Genomic DNA, 27,633 nt, shown 5'->3' on the forward strand with positions numbered 1-27,633 from the left:
TTATTTTGGAAAATGAATCTTTTTTTGCACTTTTGTTTATACTATAGATAAAATATATTTCCCCTTTCACTTCTTTTCCCCAGTCTGGAAAATATTTGCTTTTGGCTTCTACATCATGATTTTTTCAAACTGAATGGAAATTTGGGTCTTGCTGAAAGAGTAACCAGCTGTTTTCTCCTCTGATTGTAATAAGTAGGAGGAAGTGTTTAGATCACACCCAAAGTGCACTGCTTTAAGTGCATGTGTTGTTTAAGATACTTTAGTTCAATTTTCAGCCCCGCAAGCCGATAATGAATATAAATATAAGTATGCCTCTAATGGAAGGGGAAAGTAATACTGAGTAGCACCACAGGATGTCACTCAAACAGTTGTGTAATGAAATGAAGTGGACAAAACACAATTTGTAATTTCTTATAAGAACCCAAATGAACAGTAAAATGAACAAATTCCTAATGTACACTCTACCATATCTTTCATAGTAGATGACACTAAAATGAGTTTACGGTTTTTCTTTTAAAATTATAAAATTAAACCTTGTTTTCAGATATACAGCTGGCTAAATTACTCTGAAATAATATACATTTTAAAACATGAGCAGATTTTTTTTGGGAGCAAGTTATGACTTCAATACTGTGTATACGTAGTACATAACTGAATCACAGTACTAATGCAGATTTCCACTTAAAAACAAAGGGGGTTTGCCCTTAAATGTTGTGGTTATTCACTAAGTGTCAACATAATTCCCTAAAACAAAACAGTCATTAACGAACATTTGAGTTACATATGTTTGCTATCAATAAATTTTGTTTCAAATTGCAGTTTTGACGTGGTTCACAGAAGTTAACTTCTAATTCTGGCTGAATGGAAGAAAGCATTAGGAGTAACTAGGCTTTTAGGTGTTTGACAGTCAACTTTTATATGACTTGATGTATCTTGTAACAGTTGCTGTATCTGTTAACTGCTGGCTTAAAATTTGAGACAGAGCAGTAGTTTTGTCTGGCAATGTGTTAATACTGAATTCTGCTTAGATCTGTTTTTGGGACGCCGCACCAAAAGTCAAACTTCTTGAGCATAACTAAAAGGCCATGTTAGGTATTTAGTTATCCTTGGAATTTGATTTCAGGTGGCCTCTGCATAAACCCTTGGTAACTTGGATTACAATTCTTTTGAAATATACGGTATCTATAAGTCTCTTTCAGAAGGAAAACCATCAATTTGTGATTATCAAGACTGATTCTAGATCAGTCTCACTCCTCATTTCGACATCAAGCTGTAGGTTCCATTTCTGTTAGGCACTGATGGGGAATAAGATAGAAGAGATTGCCTTCATGAACCGGATCCTGGAAAAGTCTAGATGGTAGTTCTTATTCTTGTTTATATTACAGTAGCACCCAGAGGACCAGTTGGGGTCTTGGCCTCATTGTATCATACATGTTACAAAAACATAAGTCAGTTTCTGAAGGAGACAAATCTTAAAAGGCATGTGCTTAAAAGCTGCAGCTCACAAAGATAGACAATTGTACAAGAAAGTGAGGGGGAATCGTGGCCCCTCCACTTCGAGAAATTTTTGAACTTCAGATCAAATGTCCTTATGACTACGTTTTAGTCATGGGTATTTTTAGTAAAAGTCATGGACAGATCACGGGCAGTAAACAAAAATTCATGGCCTGTGACCTGTCCATGACTTTTACTATATTATATACCCGTAACAAAAACTTGGGCCTGGGGGCGGGGGCGGGGGGGGGGAGGTGCGGTGGCCTGAGACTGCCCCAGCAGTGGCTGGTGCAACTGGGCCAAGGGCTGCCTGATTTGCTTGGGCAACCCCATAGCCAGCCACAGCGGCTGCAGCAGAAGTCACGGAAAATTACGGAATCCGTGAAAGACATGCTGCCTTACCTGTAAGTATGCTAAAAGAGGGTGTGCCGAAACACATTTCTACTGAAGAGATAAGTGAGTCATGAAAGGGAGTGAAAACAGAGGCACCTCAGGGTGAACTCGTTTCTTTCAATTTAACCTAAGCCACCCTCGCTCCTCTTTTAACCACCTAGCTATAAAACTAAACCTCTAAGCCCATAAGCAATAAAGATTTGGGAAGGTCTTAGGACCCTGTTTTCTATATTATGATGTTATAAAGTTAACGCTTAGTTTAGCACTTAAATGCCATTTTGATAGGGGACACAGCAACACCAGAGGGAAGGGTCCATATGAATGTTATTTGTCAAACTTCATGAACTGAAGAAAGTATTGCTTCAAAATAATGAACACAAAAATGTAAACTACATTTTTGAGGCTTGTTAGGCTTGTTTAGGGGGTTTGATTAAGGAACTGAAGTATTTCTTTGAATTTTCTAATTTCTGAGGTGGTGCAAATACCACTGCATTGCACAGCAACTGATAAAATGGAAGGCTGTAAAGTAATTGCCATGTATCATTGTTTGTTGAAGTCAGCTGATAAGACACATTCTTGCAGGGAAATGACCTTTGAGATTTATACAGAAATTTTTTAAAATTAAAATAGTGAAGGGCGTGAGTATCTTGTTACATCACAATTTTTTTAAAATTAGACTTCAGTATTGGTTGGTGTATGTAGGCTAAGTTAGCTGAGTGCTGATTTCTTTTCTAAACTTGAAAGAATGGAGCAAGGCTCATTATTGGCTAAAATTAGTGAGGCTTCCTGCAATATTAGATATGTTCTTGAAATGGCAGGGAGCCTCCAAGTTACTCTGAAACCAGAGCCTACTGTAGAGGAAAGAGAGCTTGCCAATGCAGCTGCTGATCAATATGAGCAAAATCTCACTGTGTAAGTATCTAATGCTTGCTAATCTTTTCCTCCCACTCTCAATTTCAAATCCAACGTAAAATTCAGTGTAACTAGATAAGCAATTCCAAATTTACGTTGGCTTACTTGTTTTTTCTTAATTTTAACAGTTAATACAGAAACACCATTTCCAGATAAACTAATCAAATACCATATATATTTTGAAGTTTCTGAAGAATGAAGTAGCACCACATTGAAAAAAGAAATTTTGGGAGTAGGAAGTGTTCATCTTTAGTTTCTATGGAATTTATGAATTGGCTTGCTGCATCTTTCTGTTTGCATGCTAGAATATTTTTATTTTGGTGTGTGTCCAGAGCACTTCTACTTCTAGAGGATACTGTTATGTTACACAGCAATACAGAAGTTTGCAGTGGAGGCAGCAGTGCATGAGAATACTACCAGACTCTGACCAGCTAAATTGTGAATGATTTAGCCCCTCTACAAATACCGTTTCCTAGCTTTGACCCAGCCAATCCTGTCTACTATATCTGGACTCTCAAAATCTGACATTCGTGTCTCCAGAACTTGCAGTCCTACTTTCTTTGCTTGTTACATAATAATTTTGATGCATCCTAAAAATAATTCTGGGGCTTGTTATTGGTGCATCAAATGCACAAGTATGAATATAGCCACTTAATTTTGGGGGACAGTTAATGGTGCTGCAGTGAGCCAGACAACTGGAAAATACAGATAAATAGCAGAAAAACTTTTTTGACAGTATGTTTTCTTTTTCATTAGAATAAGCATGTTGGTAAATGTGAGAGACTCCAGTTTGTTCAAAGTTATGGTATGAGTGGTTAAATCTGTATTAGACTTGTTAATTTTTCATAGTAAATCATTTCTCATAAAACACTTAAATCAGAGGTTCTCAAACTTTTGTATTGGTGACCCCTTTCACACAGCAAGCCTCTGAGTGTGACCCTCCCTTTAAAAATTAAAAACACTTAAAAAATATTTAACACTATTGACAGCTTGACCCCCCCATGTAATAACTTTGCAACCCTCAGTTTGAGAACCCCTGACTTAAATTCTCTGAAAAGTAATGACTTCATGTGGAAGCTGACAAAAATTAATCTCCTGCTAGTACTGTTTTTGTCTCCTGGCTCCTTAAAGAACAAGGCGCCTATTTCTGTGGAGTTTTTCTGACTAGTGTACTGTTTTTGGTTTTAAGACCAAACTTGCAACAGGCATTTCTCTGACTAAATGAGTCATAGTAACTAACTACTGTTGAGTTAAAGTTTTAAAGTGAACCTCCCTTGGCAGAAGTGGGTAAAACGATATCCAAGGCCTTGTCTACACTACCAAGTTTTGTTGCCAAAAACTGCCTTTTATCAACCAAACAGTGTGTGCGTATACACTGTGATGTGACTTTTGTTGGGAAAAAATGCTTGGTTTTGGTGACTAATACATTCACCCCAATGAGAGACTTGCATCTTTTTCCTCTACATTTTTCTCAACGAAGTGCCAGTGTAGACACCACACTTGATTTCATTGCTTTAATTGGCCTCCAGGAGGTGTCACACAATGCCCATCATGACCGCTCTGGTCAGCTGTTTGAACTCCACTACCCTTCATGTAAATGACCATCCCTCCCATCCCCCCTTAGAAGCCCCGGGAATTTTTGAAATTCCATTTCCTGCTTGCTTGGCGTGGAGAGGTCTTATTGCATTTTCCAAGGTGACCATGGCGGATTATCTCTGCAAACGCTCTCCAGCTTGGAGTACTGCAGAGCTGTTGGATCTGATCAGTATATGGGGAGAGGAGGCTGTGCAGTCCCAGCTGCGCTTGAGCCATACGAATTGGGATACCTACAGGTACATTTCTCAAGGTTTGTGCGAAAAGGGCTATGATTGGGACATGCTGCAGTGCAGAGCGAAGATAAATGTGCTGAGGCAGGTGTACCATAAGGCGAGGGAGGCAAACTGTCGCTCCGGTGCTTCACCTAAGACCTGCCAGTTCTATAAGGAGCTGGATGCCATCCTCTGTGGCTACCCCACCTCCGTCGCCAAGAGCCCTGTGGATGCTTCAGAGGGAATCGAGGCAGCGGAAAGAGGACCTAATGCGGAGGAGGAAATTATTGATGATGAAGAGGTGAAGTTAGAGGAGGATGTGCAGCTCCTGGCAGGGTTGCCCAGTGGGGCAGGCAGCCAGGAACTGTTCTCCACTCCAGAGTGGTCTAGCCAGTCTCAGCAGCTGCTCTCTGGGGAGCGAGAAGCAGGAGGTGAGATGCCTGGTAAGTGGCTGTGGCTTGTGTAGTGCAGAGGTGGATTCGGAGTATAGAAATGTGGGAGGCTGGCTGTGTTTCTGTGAGGTGGACATTTCCCTGTGTAGCTAATCAGTATGGTGGAACAGGGTGTTGATGCAAGCTGGGATCTCACAGGAATCCTCCAGAGAGATCTCCAGGAAAGTTTCCTGGAGGTACTCAGTAATCCTCTGCCAAAGGTTCCATGGCAGAGCAGCTTTGTTCCTTCCCCCGTTGTAGGAAACTTTCCTGCACTGTTTGGCAATCAGTTGTGCAGGGACCAAAGCAGCACATAGGCAGCAGGGTGAAAGCCACAAGATGTACCCTCATTTCCCTGCTTACCCTTAGCAGTGAGATGTTGGCTAGAATGACCACTGCCTGTTGAAAAGTGTGGCAGAATTTTAGAATTTTTTCCATAGACTGCACCACAACCCTTGCAGAGTGTGTGTGCTCTTTTCCCCCATATGGAGCGCCTCCGCCCCCCCTCAACATTCACCAGGCTTTGGCTGTTCATGGAGATGTGTGCCTGGCTAGGGTCAGTGAGAAAGTGATTGCAATGTTACAAAAGGTGTATTTAACTGAAATGTTACAAGGCTGTGTGTGAATTTAACAATCCTGCTTCAGTGCATTGTCCCCTGTGCTTCACCAGATGTGGCTTTCAGGAACACCCCACATACCCCTGCCAAGCATCTCTGCCAGATAAGAAAGTGCCCAAGACACAGCAAAGAAGACGTGTTCTTCTTCAAGTGCTTGTTCATATAAATTCCAATCAGGTGTGCGTGTGCTGCATGCACGACAGCCGGAAGATTTTCCCCTAGCAGTATCCATAGGGTCGGCCTGGGCGCCCCCAGGAGTTGCGCCCTCATGGTGCCCAAAATAGGTCCCTGCCGGCCCGGCACCCCCTTAGTTCCTTCTTACCACCTGTGATGGCTAGCTGGAACTCCCCGTTGCTCTTGCCTCGGCAAGCATGTGTTCTTTGCAGTGCCCTTTTTAGTGTTTATAGTAGTAGTGAGTGTAAATAGTTTCAAACATTTCCTTTGGGGGACTCCCCCCCCCCCCTATGTTTCTGTGGCACCGGGCCATGCCTCTGTGCCTAGGCTTTAAGCCTGTGGCAGATCTATGCCCAGAAGTGACCCGCACACTTCATGCTTGAAATGTCTCAGTGAGGGTAACTTTAAAGAGTGTTGTAAAATCTGCAGAGACTTCTGCCCTAGAACCTTAAAGGACAGAGCTCAGCGCCTCCGGATTTTGCTCCTGGAGGCAGCACTTTGGCCTCAGTCAGAACCTGGCACGGGGGAGCCAGCCCCAAGCACCACTTCCTTGGTTCACAATGCACCAGCACTCTCAGCACATGAACCAGTGCCAAGGAAGGACTCCTCTAGAGGCCCTTGGCACTCCCATGGTGCCACACACAGAACCCAGACCTCTGTGAGGCACCGCTCTCAATCCCTGATGCCCCAGAAAAAGAAGAGTTGGAACAGAGGGCATTCCCCAACCAGGTCTAAGGATCAGGTGGTCGGTAAACCTCCTTCTGGTGCCCAACTGCCGCGGGTTACGTCGACTCCTGCCCAGTCGGGATCCAGTCGAGTCCGGACCCTCATCGCTCGCTAGCCTGCCACTAAAAAGACCTGCAGCTCCCCTCCATGCTGAAGGCATTCGAAGCTGCATGGGACCTTCTGGCACTTATGGCACCAGACTCTCCTCCTACATGGGAGAGGTCGCCGGCAGCCATTCGGGCCCCAGTACAATTGATGGGTAAGCCAGTGATGATGATGATGTGCACACCATCCCTGTTGCATTGCTCCCCAGCACCAGCTGCCCACATGGAGGAGCTTTTCAGTCTCCCAGTTTGCAGCACCCATCGCTGGCAGGGAGGGACTCTGCTCCTCCATGGTCATCCCAGTCGGAGATCTCTGAGTCAGAAGCGGAGTCATCGTGCTCCAGTAGGAGCAGGAGGTCCTGCTCCCACCGAGAATGCCAACTCTACCCAGCACTGTGGCTGGGCCAGTGGCGAGCTCCTCCGTGGCCATTCTGGACATCCTGGGCCTATCATCAAAGCATGGACATTGGTGGTCTTGGAGTCCTTCTGCCACCGCTCACACATTTGACTCTGGGGATTTCACTGGTGACCCAGGTGACCTGCATACCGGTGTTGGTTCCCACGCCTATGGTGCCGACCGCGGTGCTGGATATCCTCGCTCCTCGGGACCCCAGAGGGGCTGAGGGCATAGAGCAGGCTCCTGTACCACTCAGCCTCTCATCTTCCTCCTCTCCAGATGAGGCAGTGGCTGGCACATCAACAGCCCCAGCCCTGGAGACACCAGGGTCTGACAGCAGCTGCTGAGACGGGTGGTCCAGAGCCTCAATATTAAAACAGAGGAGGTGGTGGAGGAGACCGACCCAATGGTCGCTATCCTTTCCTCTCCTGAGCCATCCCGTGTCGCACTGCTGCTGATCAAAACTATTAGCGAAGCCACTAAGACACTGGGGCAGACCCTGTCCTCGTTTCTGCCCACCATGAAAATGTCTGAGTGGAGATACTTTGTCCCCCTCAAGGGGGTATGAACACCTATATGTGCGCCCCCTGCTGGACTCCCTGGTAGTGGATGCAGCCAACCAATGCGAGCACCAGGGTTACTAGGGGTTCTCCCTGAAAAGTCGAGAGGCCAAAAAGTTGGACCTTTTTGGGAGAAAGGTTTACTCAACAGGGGGATTGCAACTCCATATACATGTAGGGCCTTGGCAAAGCTTACTGAACTCCTGCCCCTGGACTCTCGCACAGAGTTTTCTGCGCTAGTAGAGGAGGGTAAACCAATTTCCTGTGTCTGTCTGCAAGCAGCTTTGACACAGCAGATGCGGCTTCCCGCACCATGGTGACTGGCGTGGCCACGAGGGGAAGTTCCTGACTGCAGGTCTCTGGCCTCCCGTATGAAGTCCAGCAGACCATCCAGGACCTCCCCTTTGAGGGTCAGACTTTATTTTCAGAAAAGACTGACTCTTGCTTCCACAGCCTCAAGGACTCTAGGGCCACTCTAAAGTCCCTTGGGCCTTCATATCCCTGTCAACCAGAGGAGGCATTTTAGACCACAGCCCCTGCCAAGGAGTTACCAGCCTCAGAATAGGCAGGAGGGTTCATGCAGGAGACTCTAGAAAGAGACCTCATCCTTCCTTTGGCCTGGGCTTTGGCCAGTCTAAACCATCCTCAGGCGAAAACAGGCCTTTTGAAGGTGCACATGAGGATGGTGCACCAGTGCAAAGACTGGATCCGTCCCACCTTACCTTTTCGTCCCATCTATCCCCTTTCTATTCTGTATTGGCCCATATCACATTGGACTGTTGGGTGCTCCGCATGGTAGAGAGGGGATATTCACTCCAATTTTCTGTTCTCCCACCCTTCCAGCCCCCTTCTTCATCTCTCTTCAGTGACCCTTTTCACAAGCAACTCCTTATATAGGAGGTACACTCGCTCCTATTGCTGGGGGCAGTGGAAGAGGTTCCTCAGGAGCAGAAAGGCAAGGGCTTTTATTCTTGGTATTTCCTAATACTGAAAGCCAAATGTGTGCTCAGGCCCATCCTAGACCTGTGAGAGCTCAACAAGTTCATGAAGAAACTCAAGTTCCGCATGGTCTCTTTGGGCTCCATCATCCCTTCCTTGGATCCAGGGGACTGGTACATCTCCCTCTACTTGAAGGCCGCATACTTTCATATAGCTATCACAGTCCCACAGAAGGTACCTCAGGCTTGTGGTCAACCACAGCCATTACCAGTTCATAGTCCTCCTGTTTGGCCTCTCAGCGGTGCTGCGTGTGTTTACCAAGCATATGGCAGTCATGACCGCCTTTCTGCACAGGTGGCAGGCACAGGTGTTTCTGTATCTCGACGACTGGCTGATCAAGGCCTGCTCCAGGGCTCAAGTGGAAGAACAAGTCGACTTCATAAAAATGACTCTTGATGAACTGAACCTTCTCCTGAACATGGGGAAATCAACGCTGTCCCCAGTTCAGTGGATAGAATTTATAGGGTTGATACTGGTCTTGATGCAGGCCAGGACATACCTTCCAGAATCAAAGTTCCAGGCCCCGGGCAACGTCATTCAAGGTCTCAGGCAGTTACCCACCACCACAGCAAGGAATTGCCTTCTTGTACCTATGTGGTGCAACACGCCAGGCTAGCCTTGGTGTATCGGCCGGGTTGGGACAGTTTGGACAAGGTCGTGACTCTGCCTTCTCCGGTCCTCGACTCCCTCCTCGACCTGCAGGTAGTGTGTGTGGGAGTCCCCTTCACCAGTCCTCAGGCATCCCTCTTGCTGGAAGTGGTTTTAGGCATTCAGTAGGTTGGCACTCATTCCCAGGACACTACAGAACCAATTTTGTAGCATAGTCTTAGGGCATGTTTTGTTCCTGTTGGACAGTAGAATAGTTGACAGCAGAGGAGATCAAGGAACTGTAACTACATATATTCAAGAGCAGACCAAGGAACACCTTAATAGGAATAATATTGGTTATCACCCAGGTTAGTTCTTTCTGTTCCATACTTATTTTTCTCTCCGCAAAAGAAATAAGGTAATTATTCTGAGACCCACACTATCCAACTGGATTTCTTCTTGATGTGCTTTCACCACTGTTCTCACAGTCCGTATCCATCACTTTCACTGTGTGCATAGCATTGCAAAAAAAAGGTGTGTGATTGACGAAAAATAAGCAGTAGGAAGATAATTTTCATGGCTGAAAGGTTTTTCAGCTTCAGGGGCCTTTAGACTCTATGCACATGGTTGTCCTAATGGATGGATTTTTATAGTTGGACAACTCTATAGTACTTCTGTTACAGTCCTGGTAGAGCTCACCAGGCTTCTCTTTTTGGATCTCAACACTGAATCAGTATGCTTTTAAGTTTCCGTTCAGTCTGGTCTGGATAGATTCAAAGCACAGTTTCTTTCCTTTGTTTCAGGCTCACTACGTAGGCTCTCATAGTCTATGCCAGGGGTCTCAAACACGCGGCCTGCGGGGTTATTTTCTGTGTCCTGCGAGCTTCTTGCGGCTCCCTCGCCCTCCCCCAGCGTTTACCTAGAGCGGCTCTGGCCTGACGCGCACCGGGGGGAAGGACAGGCTCCCTGCCTGCCTTCCCTGTCCCGACGCCGCTCCGGGAAGTGGCCGGAACGTGGAGAAGGGGGAGCACAGGGGTCTGTGTGTTGCTCTTGCTTCAGGCAGCAGCCCCCAGCAGCTTCCATTGGCCGCAGTTCCCCATTCCCAGCCAATGGGAGCTGCTGGGGCAGTGCCTGAGGCAACAGCAACATACAGACCCCTGTGCCCCACCCCTCCTCCAGGTTCCAGCTGCTTCCCAGCGCAGGGGCAGGGCAGGCAGGTAAGGCAGGGAGCCTACCCGCCCCTGGTGCGTGCCGGGCCAGAGCCGCCGCCCCCCCCCCGAACCTCTCCTGCAGCCGAAACCCCTGCCCTGAGCCCCCTCCTGCATCCTGACCCCTTGTCGTACCCTGTACCCCGACCCCCTGCCCTGAGCCCCCTGCCGCACCCCTCCTGCACCCTGACCCCTGCCGAGCCGCCTGCTGCACGCTGCACCCCGACCCCCTGCCCTGAGCCCCCTGCTGCAGCCCAACCCCCTGCCCTGACCCCCCTACTGCACCCTGACCCCTGCCGCACCCCAAACCCTTCCTGCACCCCACACCTCAACTCCCTGCCCTGAGCCCCCACCACACTCCCACACCTCTCCTGCACCCCCTGGGGTACCAATGTACTAGTCCTCATGTGGCCCTCGTGCTCATTTGAGTTTGAGACCCCTGGTCTATGCCCTTCTCTGAAGTGGGACCCCACGGTTCAACTACACAAGACAAGTGCTGAGCCTCCATAATCTTAAGAACACCCTTTCCCAGAGCTTCATCTTTGTGGGCACTCTGGTTTATAATTTATCCCTGCGTGGGAAGCATGATAGTTGAAACAAATACAGACTCCGATTTCTGAAACAATCAGTTTACTTGAGACTGCACAAAAGATAGATGTGTGCAAAATAAGAAACACCTGCACATAATTCCCTGCCTCAGTTTCCTCATCACTCTTCAGTGTTTTTGGGATTTGGGTCAATGTCTTTTCAGGGTTCCAAGTCCCTTTTTCAATCCACCAATTATGGCTGTTCCTTCAAATCATGGAGTCTTCTCCCTGATCCCTGCAACTACCTTTCTTCAGCTTTCTTCAGCCAACAATCAAAAAGCTCCCTCTCCTGAAACGTGCCACTTTGTGTTCCCCTTTGTCGAACCTCTCAGTTTATGTGGGTTTAAAGGGCTGTACTATACTTCTGTTTCTTTGTTCCTCTTTTGTGAATTTTCCACTCCATGTCTCTAGAAGAGAAGGGAGAGAGCTGCTTTCCCCTTGGTTGTAGCTACCCCTTTTTCTGCCAGGGCCTGACGTATTCGCTTCTTGATAATCCTTAGTAACTGCCTCATTCAGAGGCATGCAGTGTAGTTGTAGCTGTGTTGGTGCCAGGATATTAACGAGGCAAGATGGGTGAGGTAATTATATATATATATTTTTATTAGACCAACTTCTGTTGGTGAGAGAGACCAGCTTTTGAGCCACAGGGAGCTCTTCTTCAGGGAAAGAGGTACTCCCTGCCTCCCATCAAAAAAGCATGCTGGGACAGATAGCTTAATAGTTAGCACATATAGTAAGGGACCATTCAAGGTAGAGTGGCCTGTTAACACCTCTGCAGTCAAGACAAAAATGTGGGTCAGTGGGTTACAGATTGTTGTAATAAGTCATAAATCCAGAATCTCTGTTCAGTCCATAATTTTTGGTGTCTAGCAGAGTAATGAATTTAAGCGCCCAGGCTCGTCTTTTGAAAGCTTTGTGCAGGTTTCCTTTGTGAAAAGTGTTCACCTACACGTGATAGGATGTTTTTGTGTTTTATCATTTTCCTGTGCAATTTCATTCAAGAGCATAGTGATTGTCTGGTTTCATCCCATAGTAGTTGTTGGTGGCATTTAATGCACTGGATGAGGTGTACCACGTGTGATAGGCATGTGTAGGATACATGGATCTTGAAAGGTGTTTTGTGGGGGATGTCGATCATTGCAGCAGTGGAGATATGTCTGCAGGTTTTGCATCTGGTGTTCTGGCAGGGTGTGGTGCCACTTTGAGTTGGTGTATCCTGGTCTGTGGGGAGCCTGTTTGAAGGCCAGAATTGGGTGTTCAGGAAAGATTTCTTTCAGGATATGGACCCCATCGAGTATGGGTTGTAGTTGTTTGATGCCCTGTATGGGTTCTGTTATGAGGTGCTTGGTGACAACTAAGAGTGTGTGGTCAAAGAGCATTTTGTTTCTGTATTGAAGCTGATTCTTTCGGGGTATTTGAGTGGCCCATTCATAGAATCATAGAATTCAAGATCAGAAGGGACCATTATGATCATCTAGTCTGACCTCCTGCAAGATGCAGGCCACATAAGCCGATCCACCCACTCCTGAACTAATTCTCTCCCTTGACTCTGCTGTTGAATGCTCCAAATCATGATTTAAAGACTTCAAGTAGCAGATAATCCACCAGCAAGCGACCCCTGCCCCATGCTTCGGAGGAAGGCGAAAAACCTCCAGGGCCACTGCCAATCTACCCTGGAGGAAAATTCCTTCCCGACCCCAAATATGGCGATCAGCTGAACCCCGAGCATGCGGGCAAGACTCTCCAGCCAGACCCTCTGGAAAAGGCTAACAATATCCCAACATTGACCCTTTGTACTAATTACCAGTGTGGCACGTTATTGACCTATTGACTAAACCCATTATCCTATCATACCATCCCCTCCATAAACTTATCCAGCTTAATCTTAAAGTCATGGAGGTCCTTCGCCCCCACTGTTTCCCTCGGTAGGCTGTTCCAGAATTGCACTCCTCTGATGGTTAGAAACCTTCGTCTAATTTCAAGCCTAAATTTCCTGACTGACAATTTATATCCATTTGTTCTCGTGTCCACATTAGCACTGAGCTGAAATAATTCCTCTCCCTCCCTGGTATTTATCCCTCTGATATATTGAAAGAGTGCAATCATATCTCCTCTTATCCTTCTTTTGGTTAAGGAAAACAAACCGAGCTCCTCAAGTCTCCTTTCATACGACAGGCCTTCCATTCCTCGGATCATTCTAGTGGCCCTTCTTTGTACCCGTTCCAGTTTGAATTCATCCTTCTTAAACATGGGAGACCAAAACTGCACACAATACTCCAAATGAGGTCTCACCAACGCCTTATATAACGGGACTAGCACCTCCTTATCTCTACTAGAAATACCTCGCCTAATGCATCCCAAGACCGCATTAGCTTTTTTAACGGCCACATCACATTGCCTACTCATAGTCATCCTACGATCAACCAGGACTCCTAGGTCCTTCTCCTCCTCCGTTACTTCCAACTGGTGCGTCCCCAGCTTATAACTAAAATTCTTGTTAGTCATCCCTAAATGCATAACCTTACACTTCTCATTGTTGAATTTCATCCTGTTACTAATACTCCAGTTTACAAGGTCATCCAAATCTCCCTGGAGGATATCCCGATCCTTTTCCGAATTGGCAATACCTCCCAACTTGGTGTCATCCGCAAACTTTATCAGCCCACTCCTACTTTTGGTTCCGAGGTCAGCGATAAATAGATTAAATAAAATCGGACCCAAAACTGAACCTTGAGGAACTCCACTGGTAACCCCCCTCCAACCCGACAGATCACCCTTCAATACGACCCTCTGCAGTCTCCCCTTTAACCAGCTCCTTATCCACCTCTGGATTTTCATTTCGATCCCCATCTTTTCCAATTTAACCAGTAATTCCTCATGCGGTACTGTATCAAACGCCTTACTGAAATCAAGATATATTAGATCCACCGCATTTCCCTTGTCTTTAGAATATCAAGATGTCTAAAAAATCTGTTACTTTCTCAAAGAAGGAGATCAGGTTGGTTTGGCACGATCTACCTTTCGTAAAACCATGCTGTAATTTGTCCCAGTTGCCATCGGCCTCAAGGTCCGTAACCACTCTCTCCTTTAAAATTTTTTCCATGACTTTGCATACTACAGATGTTAAACTAACAGGCCTGTAGTTACCCGGGTCACTTTTTTCCCCTTTTTGAATATAGGAACTATATTAGCTAATCTCCAGTCAAACGGTACAACCCCCGAGTTTAGAGATTTATTAAAAATCATCGCTAACGGGCTTGCAATTTCACTCGCCAATTCCCTTAATATTCTAGGATGAAGATTATCCGGGCCCCCCGATTTACTTCCGTTAAGCTGTTCAGAAGTTGATGCTTGGGCACCTCTGTATGTCTCCTTAGCACAAGGAGTTTCTCAATGCTACTTACTTGATTTCAAGGAGTTAATTGAGTCACACATTTTCATAAAAACTTCTCATGTTTGTCATATTTTCTGAAGGGAAAATGGGTGTGTGTGATGATGGAGGGGGACTGCAAATTAATGGAGTCTGGAAGGGTGGCGAATACTTGGTAATGGAGTAGGGAGCTGGTCTCCAGTTGAAATCCAGACTAGAGGGAAAATTAGTCTGGCATTTCTACAGTATTTTAAATGAGGTGGTTATTATATATCCTAGAAGAGGAGGTATCAACATAAGAGAACCAGATGTGGTGCTAATAACATCCTTGTTGGCAACTTTTGCAAAGAGGCTGGTGACTAATTAATTTGAACTATCCTATCATCTTGAGTTGGACCTATTAGTCAAGGGTGAGGTTCGCTGGCAGATTAGTGATGAGGAATCCTGTGCTTTTGCTAAAGTTCAACAAATACTTTGGCTAAAGAAGGTTTAATTCTTCATAGCTATCAATCTGTCACCTTTCAGAGTAATGGCTGGTACAGTTTCATAGAATCATAGAATCTCAAGATTGGAAGGGACCTCAGGAGGTCATCTAGTCCAACCCCCTGCTCAAAGTTTAAAAGGGATGGGGAACACTTTGCATCCTGTATTACTAAAATGCAGTAATAACATGTAACTCTTTCCCAAATTGGATGATTAGTGTGTTACCGTCACATCTTTCAGATCTTTATTATGATTGTTACTTCTAGTATCATCTTTTGCTTTGTATAAGTGGCAGCTCATCTCAGAATTAGTAGTTTAAGCAACAAATTTGTCCCATGTACTGACTTAACTATTTCTTCTTGAAAACCATATAAGAACATAAAATGATGCTTTTGATTTACAGTATTGAATTTTCTAATCCATTTTTTTCTTACCTTCCACTGTAGGAATGAAGACTTAAAGCAAATGTTGGAAAGTAATAAAGATTCTGCTAAGTTGGATGCTATGAAAAGGATTGTTGGGGTATGTGATATTCAAAAATTTTTTTTTTTGTGGCCAATACATGTTGATGCTGGTTTCTCTGTGTGACTCCTTCACTACAGTATTTTAATATGTAAATAGTTTGAAAAGCTAGGGTGAAGTGCTATTTTCTTTAAATATCAAGATGGAAAATTTAAAATGGATACAAGTACACAAATATTTCAAAGACATAGTGTAATGTTTCTATAAATGTGTAGAGCTATGATACAAAAATGCAGGTATTGATTGTATTCTCCCTACTGTGTTAATGTCACACAACTCCTATTTATGTCAAAGAAACACTCCAGTTATTTTTCTCAGACCAGCAGTCTGAAAAGCTATAGGTGTTTCTTACTTGGAGTAAACTGAGAAATATATTTGAAATGTTTTAAACTTTATTTTTGTAAACGATTATCAATCCATGATGTATTTTTTTTTCCTAAAATATAAATACTTTTTTTAAATTGACATTTGATTTTTTTGTGTTAAACCTGAATTACAAAAGTTTTAAAACGCACCTGTATAGCTGTACATGAGATTCCTAAAACCAGAGTGTAAAGAGGTTAGACCTTTTACAATGCTTGCTAAAGGTCTGCATTGGTATTTACAGTTGAGGGTAAGATTGCTCAATTGGGGGAGAGGGGGAAATCACTTGTTCCTAGTCTAGACAAGGGCCTGGACTTATGCATTTCCTCCTGATGGAGCATTTGATCAAACACTGTATTGTGGAAATGCAGATGTACCCTCACCTTGATAAAGTGATGAACTATAACATCTGATCTGAATCATGGAACTAGATAACCAGCTCTGGCAGAGATCTCTGGGAGTCCCTCTCCCGTTCCTACGCCCCCCTCCAAACAAAAAAAAAAGTCTTGGAACAGCTAGAAGGTGGTTGTCAAGCTGCCTAGGGAGTAGTTAGAGAAGAGACCAATTTCTAGGATGTAAAGTTTTTTTCTTTTTATCTGTATCTGAGCCAAAGGAAGTCTGTGTTACTGGGCTTCATAAATATTCAGATGCAGTATATTATACAAAACTGCTAGTTTCTTCTGTTTTACTACCACTTGCTCTTTTTAAAAGAGAACTACTGTTTTGATTGGTAGCTTCCTGCAATCCACCTCAAAAGAGTGAATCTCTACTCCCCCAAAAATGATGATTAAAGGTGCTAGAGTTTCTGAAACCTCAGCCCCCAGGGCTTGTCTGTACTACCTGCCAGATCGGCAGGCAGCGATTGATCCAGCGGGGTTCGATTTATTGCGTCTAGACTTTATCGCATCTAGATAAATCGACTGCCGAGCGCTCTCCTGTTGACTCCGGTACTCCTCTGGAGCAGGAGGCACAGGCAGAGTCGACGAGGGAGCGTCAGCAGTCAACTCACCGCAGTGAAGACACTGTGGTGAGTAGATCTAAGTACGTCGACTTCAGCTACGTTAGTCACATAGCTGAAGTTGTGTAACTTAGCTCAATTCTCTCCCTTCCACCCCAGTGTAGACCAGGCCTTACAGGCTCAGAATATCCATCCTTTTCCATTGAGGCAAGTTGCAAAGAGCTTTGTATAGGTGAGCATAAGCTTAAGGTCTAAACTGGAGACAAGTGTTGGCTGAGGTGTAGGTGACAGTGGATGTTAAAATTATGTGGTCATAGGCACTCTGAGCCTGGGAACAGTCTTGTTCTGACTTTGTTGGCACTTCAGAAAGAGAGCAGTAAAACTAAGTTTACTTTCAATTAGTAAAAAAAGAAAATAGAAATATGATTAAATAGGGTGTTCATATCACAAGTGATTTTTTTTTATCTTCCTGTTATACACATTAATGCAGTAAAAATAACTTTGAGAATCATAGAGGTTTGCAAGATTACAAAGAATTGCTATTTAGGAAAATTTAGATGTATATGGCAACTAATATCTATAAATGCGTTCTGTAAAAACACATCTTAATAATTCTTTAAAAAATCTGACTGAACCCCATGACAACCAATGTAACTCCCTTGCAGTTTCAATCATAATCTTCCTGCTATCCTTATACCTGTCACCCCAAGGAAAAACTCTTGGAGAACAGTTGGAGCTTGCAATGTCCTGAAAGTGGCCTGAGCCTAGATTTGGAAAGATTTGGAGCTAGCAAACAAGTTCAAGTGCCTAGTACCCCTCTTGGAGAAACTTCTACTACCTGCCCCCTTACTACCATTTTAAACAGAAAATAAAATTAAAAATCCCCAAACCTGCTGCATCACATGTACAGCATCTGTCTTGAGCAGAAACTTGCACAGGACAACATACAGGCATGGAGCTCCATCCTGCATTCCTTGCAACATATTCAACTCCTGGTGCCTTCAGTAGGAGCTTTGGGTATACAAGGCATACAGGATTTGAACTCCTAATGGCTATGCATAGCAGCTAAATTGGTGTGATTAGACCTTAGTCCTGGAAAGCCCTTTTATATTCTTTTGAGCTAATGATCCATGAACTAAAGAGGATTTACACTCATCATTATGACTTAATGAGTCAAAATACACTCTTTTAAAAGACACTAAATGCATATCTACATGGTACACTGGAGGTACTATGGCTGGTCAGTTAAATAATGCAAGTTACATATATATTTTCTTGACAGGATGTAACTATGTGGTAACAATTCAAAACTAGATAATCAACCTTATCTTTTGAAAACTCCTGTCATCGCAAGTTGTTTGATGTCATAGTAATAATAATACTTAGCTCTTATATAGTGCTTTTCATCAGTAGATCTTGCCTCTTTAATGACCAGATGGGAACAGAATTTATTTCTTGTCTAGTCGTTTGTCATTAGAACCACAGCCCTGACAGCCTACTCACCTTGTGAGGAGGACCCCTTTACATGGGCTCTTGTAGCTAAGAAACAGGACAAGGGAGGTTCCAGAAACCCACCCTTCACTGTCTCTTAGCAATTGAACATGATTTAACCTCTCCAGGATGTTCTGCTTTAAATTCCCAGTCTTAAACAGCAGGGTTGTAGTAAAATAAAATTTAAGACAAGAGAGAATTCGATTAAAATAAAATGGTATGCATGGCCATATCTAGGGCCATACCAAATTCACGGCCATGAAAAACACACCACAGATCATGAAATCCAATCTCCACCCGTGAAATCTGGTCTTTTGTGTGCTTTTACCTTGTACTATACTAATTTTATGGGGGAGACCAGAGTTTCTCAAATTGGGGGTCTTGACCCAAAAGGGAGTTGCAGAGGGAGTCACAAGGTTCTTTTAGGGGGGATCGTGGTATTGCCACCCTTACTTCAGTGCTGTCTTCCGAGCTGGGTGGCTAGAGAGAGGTGGCTGTTGGCTGGCCATCCAGCTCTGAAGGCAGTGTCCAACCAGCAGCAGCGCAGAAATAAGGGTGGTAGTGCCATACCATACCATCTTACTTCTGCACTGCTGCCTTCAGAGCTAGGCGGCTGCTGACTGAAGGCCCAGCTCTGCAGGCACAGCGCAGAAATAAGGATGGCAATATCATACCATGCCAGACCTTACTTTTGCGCTGCTGCTGGGGGCGGCTCTGCCTAGAGCTAGGCTTCCCGCCAGCAGCCTCTGCTCTCTGGCCACCCAGTTCTGAAGGCAGTGCTGCTGCTTGCAGCAGCGCAGAAGTAAGGGTAATAGTATCACAACCTCTTCCTCCCCCCCTTCAGTGACCTTGCAAAACTCCCCCCCAACTCCTTTTTGGGTCAGGACCCCTACAATTACAACACAATGAGATTTCAGATTTAAATAGCTGAAATCATGAACTTTATGATTTTTAAAATGCTATGATTGTGAAATTGACCAAAATGGACCATGAATTTGGTAGGGCCCTAGCTACATCTTAAATGTCTCTAAAATTATCCTTTCCTCTCCAACTTATTCTTTTTCCCCTAACCCCTTTGTAATATGCTGCATATTTGAGACAGCTCTTGTCCTCCTCCCTTTATAGTCTGACACTCCCCCTGCCCCCCCCTTTTTTTTTTCTAGTCATACTATAAAGCATGTGAGTCTGTTTCATCAGCATTTCAACAATGTGTAGTGTTTGATCAGATAAGAACATAAGAATGGCCATATTGGGTCAGACCAATGGCCCATCTAACCCAGTATCCTGTCTTCTAATGGTGACCGGTGCCACATGCTTCAGCGGGAATGAACAGAAGAGGGCAATTATCAAGTGATCTGTCCTGTTGTCCAGTCCCAGCATCTGGCAGTCAGAGACTTGGGGACTCCCCGAGTATTGGGTTGCATCCCTGACTATCTTGGCTAAAAGTTGTTGGTAGATCTATCCTCCATGAATTTATCTAATTTTTTTTAACCCAATTATATTTTTGGCCTTCACAACATTCCCTACCAATGAGTTGCACAGGTTGACTGTACACTGTGTGAAGAAGTACTTCCTTATGTTTGTTTTTAAACCTGCTTCCTATTAAATTCATTGGGTGACCTGTAGTTCTTGTGTTATGTGAAGGGATAAATAACACTTCTCCCCCTCCCCCCCACACCATTCACGATTTTACAGACCTCTTGATTTTTTTTGTCTATAGTCAGAGTGAGGAGAGTGTATATGATAGTTATTGCCTGTCATCTGCCAATATTCCACTGTATAACTTTGGATTTCCTGTCTCCAGAATCTGACATATTTGAATGTCCATTTGATATTTTGTCCACCTTTAGTCAACCTGAGGTGTCAGGGTGACGGGATCCTGGTTTAATTGTCTCTTGTCCCTGGCTGAAGGTATTTAACCTTGGTCCATTTCCCTGTCTACCTTACATCTGAACTTAAAAACAGAGCTCAAATGTTTTTAACTTTCACATTATTTCTTCTTGACTATGAATTACTGAGAGATTAGTACCTATCTATCACAATGTAAAAAAATGATTCTCCTGGAATTTGCTGATCCAGTAGAGATGGGAATTTTACAACTTATTTACATGTGAAAATATTTAGCTTCATAAATAGCTCCTTTAAAAAAAAGAGTAACAGAAGTGAGGGATGAAACTAAACTGTACTTGAGTGTCACGATTAATCTGTAATTACAGTATCAAGTGAGAAGGGAAACTAAAATATAGAAAGTAAATTTGAATCATAGTTAATTCTTTACTGGAAAGATATTTGAGTTTCTTGAGATGTTCGCACTCCCCCTTCACACATTGGCTGTGGTGCTGTGCATCAAAACCTATATGCTCTTACCCAACAAAATAACACCACCATTTGTCTGGTATTAATGTACTTTACTACTCATAAGTCATACTTTTTTCCTTTGTTCATTTTCTTTCTGTGCAAACCCTTTCTTGAGGATTTTTTCATTTAGGTGCATTGTGCCAGACAATCTTATTTATTCTTGTGTAAACTCTGAATGTGACATCTATTTCACAGTATTTTTACTCTTTTGTGCACTAAAATCTAACTCTTATGGGAAACCTTTTCAAAACTTGTTCATAATATACTCTGGTTTATATTTATTGATTGATTGGAAATAGATCTTGAAATTGCCAGCCTGAAAAGCTGTCAATGCTTAAGTGAATTAAAAAAATGGCAACTTTTGAATTTCAGAATCCAGTTTCTGTATTTTTTAATACAGGGCAAGGGGCTGAAATTCCTGCTCTGCTCCAGATGATGGTTTTCCCTTTACTGGTGCAAAGCAACTGTCTGGCAGACAAATAAAGGAGACTTATTAAGACAGGTTGGAAAAATTGGGCCAAAATATTTTTTTAACTATTAACAATATTGTACTTCTCTTTCAGATGATTGCTAAGGGGAAGAATGCATCCGAGTTGTTTCCAGCTGTTGTGAAGAATGTGGCCAGTAAAAATATTGAGGTACTCTTAAAAAGAACACTCAAAAATGTACTATTATGGAGGATATTTTTGTTATAAAAGTACCACTTTAGTTTTCACTTTAGATTAAATCATAAAATACCTTTTAAATTGTATTTTACTAGAATTCACCAAGTTTTAATCTTAGTGAGAGCCTTGTAGAAATAGTATAATCTGAGATAAGGAAATGTACGGTATTGAGTCTAGTTTTCTTGTTGTGGTTTGGTGGGGGACTGAATTTTTGTAACTGTGAAAATAGTCCTTAAGATAGCAAATTCAAGAAGTTTTGTAGTTTGTGGTATATGTTCCTAAGAGTGTTTCATAAATGACATAACTAGCCTTTGGTAACAGTCTCTGCAAAAAGGCCCAGGATAGAGTGAACATAGACTGATCTACTTTGTCACACAAAAAGTGGTTGTTGTAGAGCAGGGGTGAGACATTGGAGAGACGCTTGCCCTTTGCCAGTGGTGTACTAAATATGTTCTGTAAATAGAGAGCTTCAGTGTGCAGGGTTATCAAAATAGTATCTTCAATAACTTTACATTTACTTCACAAAAACTATTTTTAACATCGTTAAATAAGTCTCTCTGAAATTGCTGACCAATCCAAATTTGGTGTTGAAATGCATAATTATAGTAACAATTTTTGGTCTGCAAACAGTTTTTGGTTTTGTTGTTAATTATTAAAAAGCTAGAATCAATCCTTCTTTGAGCATCAATGCAGACTCCCATACTTGGGCATGTACGTTTGTAGTCTACGCCTGGCTGGGAATCCCTTGGAAAGGTCTAATTTTTTGTTGTGGGGCCACATAGGTGTCTCCTTGAGACAGCAAATGTTCTAGTCATGGTTCCTCCTAGGTAACCCTCTCTTCCTTTTAATATCTGAAAAGTAAATAAGAACTTCCACTAGTTGACCAACTCTTATCTGCTGTTTCTTTATCTCTTCTAGCTACATCTTATACAATTGTACATAGTTAAAAATTGTAAAATTTATTTCAGGAGAGCTCTATTTATATTTAAAAATTCTGATGCCAAGGACTGGCATCCTTCTTAGGCAAAAAAGATTCAGTTTAAAGAATGCCTGTCTTGCATCATCCAAGTTTTAATCTCTGGTCCTCATAATGATACTTGAGTGAAGGTCAGTTAACCTGTTTGTACCATATCTATTTTAAATGTACTTGTTGGCCTGCAGTGATCCAAAGTCTCAGGTCAGTACTGTGAGTTGGAAGCATTTCCAGGTTCCTTTGAAGTACCAGCATCAAGATGTGTATGTTTGGTGCTGAGAAGATCTGTATGGTCTAGGTGTAAAAGGATCTCTGACTTTGTTCTGCACTATTACTTCCTGGGATTAAAAGACTGAGAAGAAAAAGAGAAGACAACACAATAATTTCCTTGGATGAATTTTTAGAAGCAGTGACTCTAGTAAGGAACAAGTGCCAAACCTTGGTGCCAGAGCAAGTACTTCTTGCTCCAGGACTCTTCAGTGTAGAGGGGAAAATCCATGTTCTTGGTGCCAAAGATTAAGCTCCTGGCTCTGGTGCTTGTTCCTGGGTACTGAGACCGACACTTCAGTGCCACCACTGATCTTGTATTGTGTTCTGTGCCCAATATTGATTAAATTGAAAGGCAGAAATTAGTACACTCTTTCCTATCCATGGGTAAAGGTAAATTTACCCTATCAATCCTTTCTCAATTCAGCAAGGAAGAAATCTCTTGCCAGTCACCCCAACATCTGTGTTGGGGCATAGGATTCCTCTGAAGCCAAATATTTAGATTCAGCTAGCTGTATAGTCAGCCTTAGTGTCATTTGAGATGGAGTTGTCTGTTTTCCAGGCTTCATTGGTTCCACGGTCAATGCTGAGTACTGAGTAGCCACCCTCTCTGGATTTTCAGTTATATTTGTCCTAGGTCTGTTCCTGGGGATAACTAGTTCCACCTGATACTTATGGAAACTGAGTATCATGGCTATTTCTGGCATTTCAGCTGTAGATTTTTGCCATACAGAAGACAAGTGGAGCTGAATTACTTGCTATAGTTTCTCAGCAGTGTATGATTCTGACACCTGTAAAGTCTGTGGTCTAGATCATCAAATAGCTAGTACCATCCACTTCTCCTACAGATAAATCTGAGTCCATGATTGAGGAGGAAAATTTCCCTATGGAAAAGGAGACATATCAACATAGGTGGATCTAAATAGTTTCTCATCTTTGCCAAAGGATGTCATGACTTACACCAGAGATGACTTTCTGGAAAACTTTCAAATCCTTTCAAAATCACTTCTCCAAAATTGGATGTATGGAACCTTGATCTCGCTATTGTCGAGAGGAAGTTTCTGAGGCTGTTTGACTTCTTGAAGCTACATCTGAGCTGGGTGGCAGTGGCTAGTAATGAAGGCCTCCTGGACTCTGCCAAGGATTCATGGATTATACCTGTGTCATTTGCGGGCCAGGTGCCACATGCGCTGGGGAGTTGGTGGCTGCTGCAGTTGTGTAGTATGGGGAGCTGGATGTGCAGAGGAACCTGCTGAAACTGCCAGTTGCCGCAGTGACTGGCTCGGGGACAGGATGGCTGTACCCCATGAGTACTGGGCAACCCCAGCCCCTGCCTTCTTCCTTCCCCCTCCCTCAGCGTTAACCCCTGTGAGTAGTGACATGTCATTGCCAGGAGAGGAGCCCCAGGGCACAGAGCCCTATCCCCTTCACTAGCCAGCCAGAATCCCCTCTTGCCCCCCCGGTCCAGGAACAGGTCGCTCCAATCCCCTTTTGGCCCTGGGAAGATGAGTTAAGGAGCACATGGTGCAGGGAGGAGGGTAGTGGCAGCTCCCTGCTGCTGGAGGATCTGTGTCAAGGTAACTAGGATCTGCTCTTTCCTGGGTCCAAGCATCTCTGTCCCACCTCTGATGGGAAAGATAATTTTGGGATCTGTGAGTATTGGGCACCCCATATCCCCAGCAGGTACCATCTCTCCTCCCCTGCTTCCACCCCATGGTGTCCCCTCTATGGGGACATGTCCAAAACTGCAGGACTTAAAGGGGCTTCAGTGTGGATTCTATCAAGTGTAACTATATAAGTCACTAACAGTACATTGTTTTTTGTTTTTAAAAGTTTTGTTTTTATAATGGGGATTAGAGATAATAGTTTAATAAACAATACGTTATTTTCTGTTTGTTTTTCCTGTCCTCCCATCCCCCAATATTAATCCTGATATTTACAGAGAAAACTGGGAAGTTTCTTTCTTTTGTGTACTGATTTTTTTTCACCCATTTTTAAAATTTTTGAAATAAACATTGATAAATTCCTGGGAAGTTAAAAATATAAAATGGAAGCAAAGGGCTTCATTCATAATACAGCCATTTGAAAAGTAACTTATTAACCAGAATTCATTAGTTGACTCCCCAAACCATCATCATCCCCACCTCCTTTTTTTGAGATATTCCTTCATTCTTCCTCTTTAGTGGCATGAATTGGAAGCTCCTCTCATAAGTGGATTCTAGATATAAATTCACTCTGTGCCACAAAAATATACCCTTCTTAGGAATCCATCTCACATGGAACTACTAGGGGGTGAAGTCTTTTACGGCTTGAGGCAGTAAATGTTTTGTCAGCAAAACAAGGCAAGAGGATTCCGTTCCTGTTGCTTTTCTTTTCCAAAAAAGAAGTGGGACATACTCTGACACCTCAGTCTGGGACAGTTCCTCAGATTTGTCACCTAAAAAGAACGGCTCAGGTTTGGGAATCTCCCTCACATCCTCAGACACAACACTGGGGGAGAAGATCTACCATGGGACGCCGTTCCGACGCTGTGTGGACGAGGGGCTCCTGGATTGCAAATGCGTGGTTCAGATCGGAATCCTCAGCCATGAAGACCGATGCAAAGAATTCATTTAGTTTCTCTGCAATGGCCTTATCATCCTGGAGGGCTCCTTTAGCATCTCAGTCGTCCAGTGGCCCCACTGGTTGTTTAGCAGTCTTCCTGCTTCTGATATACTTAAAAAAATTTTTGCTATTACTTTGAGTCTTTGGCTAGCTGTTCTTTAAATTCTTTTTTGGCCTTCCTGATTATATTTTTACACTTCATTTGCCAGAGTTTATGCTCCTTTCTATTTTCCTCACTAGGATTTAACTTGTACTTTTTAAAGGATGCCTTTTTGCCTCTCACTGCTTCTTTTACTTTGTTTAGCCATGGTGGCACTTATTGGTTTTCTTACTACATTCTTTAATTTGGGGTATACATTTAAGTTGAGTCCCTTTTATGGTGTATTAAAAAAGTTTCCACGCAGCTTGCAGGGATTTAACTTTTGGCGCTGTACCCTTTAATTTCCGTTTAACTTCCTCATTTTTGTGTAGTTCCCCTTTCTGAAATTAAATGCTACAGTGCTGGGCTGCTGTGGTGTTTTCCCTGCCACAGGGATGCTAAATTTAATTGCATTATGGTCACTATTGCCAAACGGTCCATCTATATTCACCTCTTGGACCAGATCCTGTGCTCCACTTAGAACTAAATCAAGATATGGCTCTCCTTTTGTGGGTTCCAGGACTAGCTGCTCCAAGAAGCAGTCATTTAAAGTGTCCAACTTTATCTTTGCATCCCGTCCTGAGGTGACATGTACCCAGTCAATATGGGGATAGTTGAAATCCCTCATTGAGTTTTACAGTCCTTATTCAATTTAAGTTTTCTCAAATACACTTCCTTAGTGTGTTTGGTACTGTTTGTTGACTTTGAGAAAGGTAAGGATCTGTATTACCAGTACTTAAAGTAGCAAGTTTATATGTAATTGGAGTTCTGTTAAGCTAATTAAAAAAAAAATCTAATAATTACACTAATGCCAAAGAGAAGTCATTATTTCAAACTATTACTCCTCTCTTTCACATGCTTTCCCCCACCCCATTTGTCTCTGTTTCCTTATTGAGACACTGATGCTTCCCCACATGTGTGTGTGTGTCACATCACAGGTACCGTTGATGCATTTGTAGTGTTCAGGTCAGTAAGATGCATGAAAAAGAATGAGAAATTCCTTGTGTATTTTAAAATCATTAATGTGGTAAGTACTTTCTTCTTTTCCTGACAGGACTCACTGCAGAAAAAAACACACAAGATTTTGAGTCAATAAAATAATCACAAATTAGGTTTCTTGCTATTAATATGGTAGCTGACTTCTGGATGCAAACTGATGAACCAGAACAGAGATTTTGAATCTTGTGTAATGTATATAATCTTTATTAATAATGTATCAGAGGGATAGCCGTGTTAGTCTGGATCTGTAAAAGCAGCAAAGAATCCTGTGGCACCTTATAGACTAACAGACGTTTTGCAGCATGAGCTTTCGTGGGTGAATACCCACTTCTTCAGATGCAAGAAGAAGTGGGTATTCACCCACGAAAGCTCATGCTGCAAAACGTCTGTTAGTCTATAAGGTGCCACAGGATTCTTTGCTGCCTTTATTAGTAATATTACTAGTAAGATCAGACTAATGTGAGCAAAACTCTTAAGTATTGTCCACATAATCTAGATTTAAAAAAATCAAAGGCATAAATGAACTATTAGGACTTTTACCTGTACCTGAAAGGAACTTCTGTGGATAGTGGGAATTAAGCTTAATTTGTAGTGTTTCTAGTGTTTTATCTGCCAAAGATTAAAACGAAAAAAGCATAGAAGGACAAATCAGAACGGGGAAAAGTCCCATACAGTACAAAAAAGGATTACTCAGTCCTGGGTGTGAAGGATCTCATAGTAAATAGGTATATGGAATACTCCCTCCCTGCCTCTTTCTTATGTGGGATTATTTTCTGTTTTCTGGTTAAGCTGCTTTGAATTGAGGAGCAATAATGAGTGTTTATTGCATGATGGGACTTTGAACCATATTCGAAACTTCTACACTGCGGTCTCTGAGATTGTAGTGTCTCCTCATGAAAGTAACAGTGTGGTTGTGAAAAGGGGAGCACCAGCCATTCCCATTTTGTCCAGTGGAAGGGCAAATTTGGAAGCAATGCTGTAACATTATCAGACATCAGTGTAACAATGAATGCTACAGGTTTGACTGCTGGCTAGATTTTTCACATCTTTAGGGAGCAGTGTTTTCACATTGTCGGAGAAAAACTCAGTTCTCGCTTTTTCTTTGGGTGCAGCAAAATCAAATACTTTATTCTTTCTCTAGTAATTACAATAGAGGGAGGGAGTGTCCTAGGACACAGGGTCGCCCCAGTCCCGGACAAGTCTCTCAACTGGTAAACAATTACAGCAAGCATTTATACCTTTGTTACAGACAATAACTAGCAATAATACAGACGATAATGAGCAACAACTGCATTTTGTTTATACATAAGCCATCCTGCTATCTTATTTTTCTCACTCCTAGAAGACACCAGTCTGCATATTTGGTTATCAGTTACAAGGTCGTAATAACTTTTTACAGTTCTTTCCCTCTCGCCTCACACCATCCTTGCTTCTACAAGTCTC

At 43.1% G+C, this 27,633-nt stretch overlaps 1 protein-coding gene across 1 annotated transcript in view; it reads left to right on the forward strand.

Moving 5' to 3' along the window:
- AP3B1 (adaptor related protein complex 3 subunit beta 1) overlaps window positions 1-27,633 on the forward strand; it is a 271,189-nt gene that overhangs the window by 15,860 nt on the left and 227,696 nt on the right. Inside the window, exons 2-3 of the mRNA XM_045021277.1 lie at window positions 15,298-15,373; window positions 21,107-21,181. Coding sequence (XP_044877212.1) covers window positions 15,298-15,373; window positions 21,107-21,181 — 151 coding nt within the window. The remainder of the gene's footprint in view (window positions 1-15,297; window positions 15,374-21,106; window positions 21,182-27,633) is intronic.

Source organism: Mauremys mutica, chromosome 6, assembly GCF_020497125.1.
Source record: "Mauremys mutica isolate MM-2020 ecotype Southern chromosome 6, ASM2049712v1, whole genome shotgun sequence".
NCBI classification, from domain to species: Eukaryota; Metazoa; Chordata; order Testudines; family Geoemydidae; genus Mauremys; species Mauremys mutica.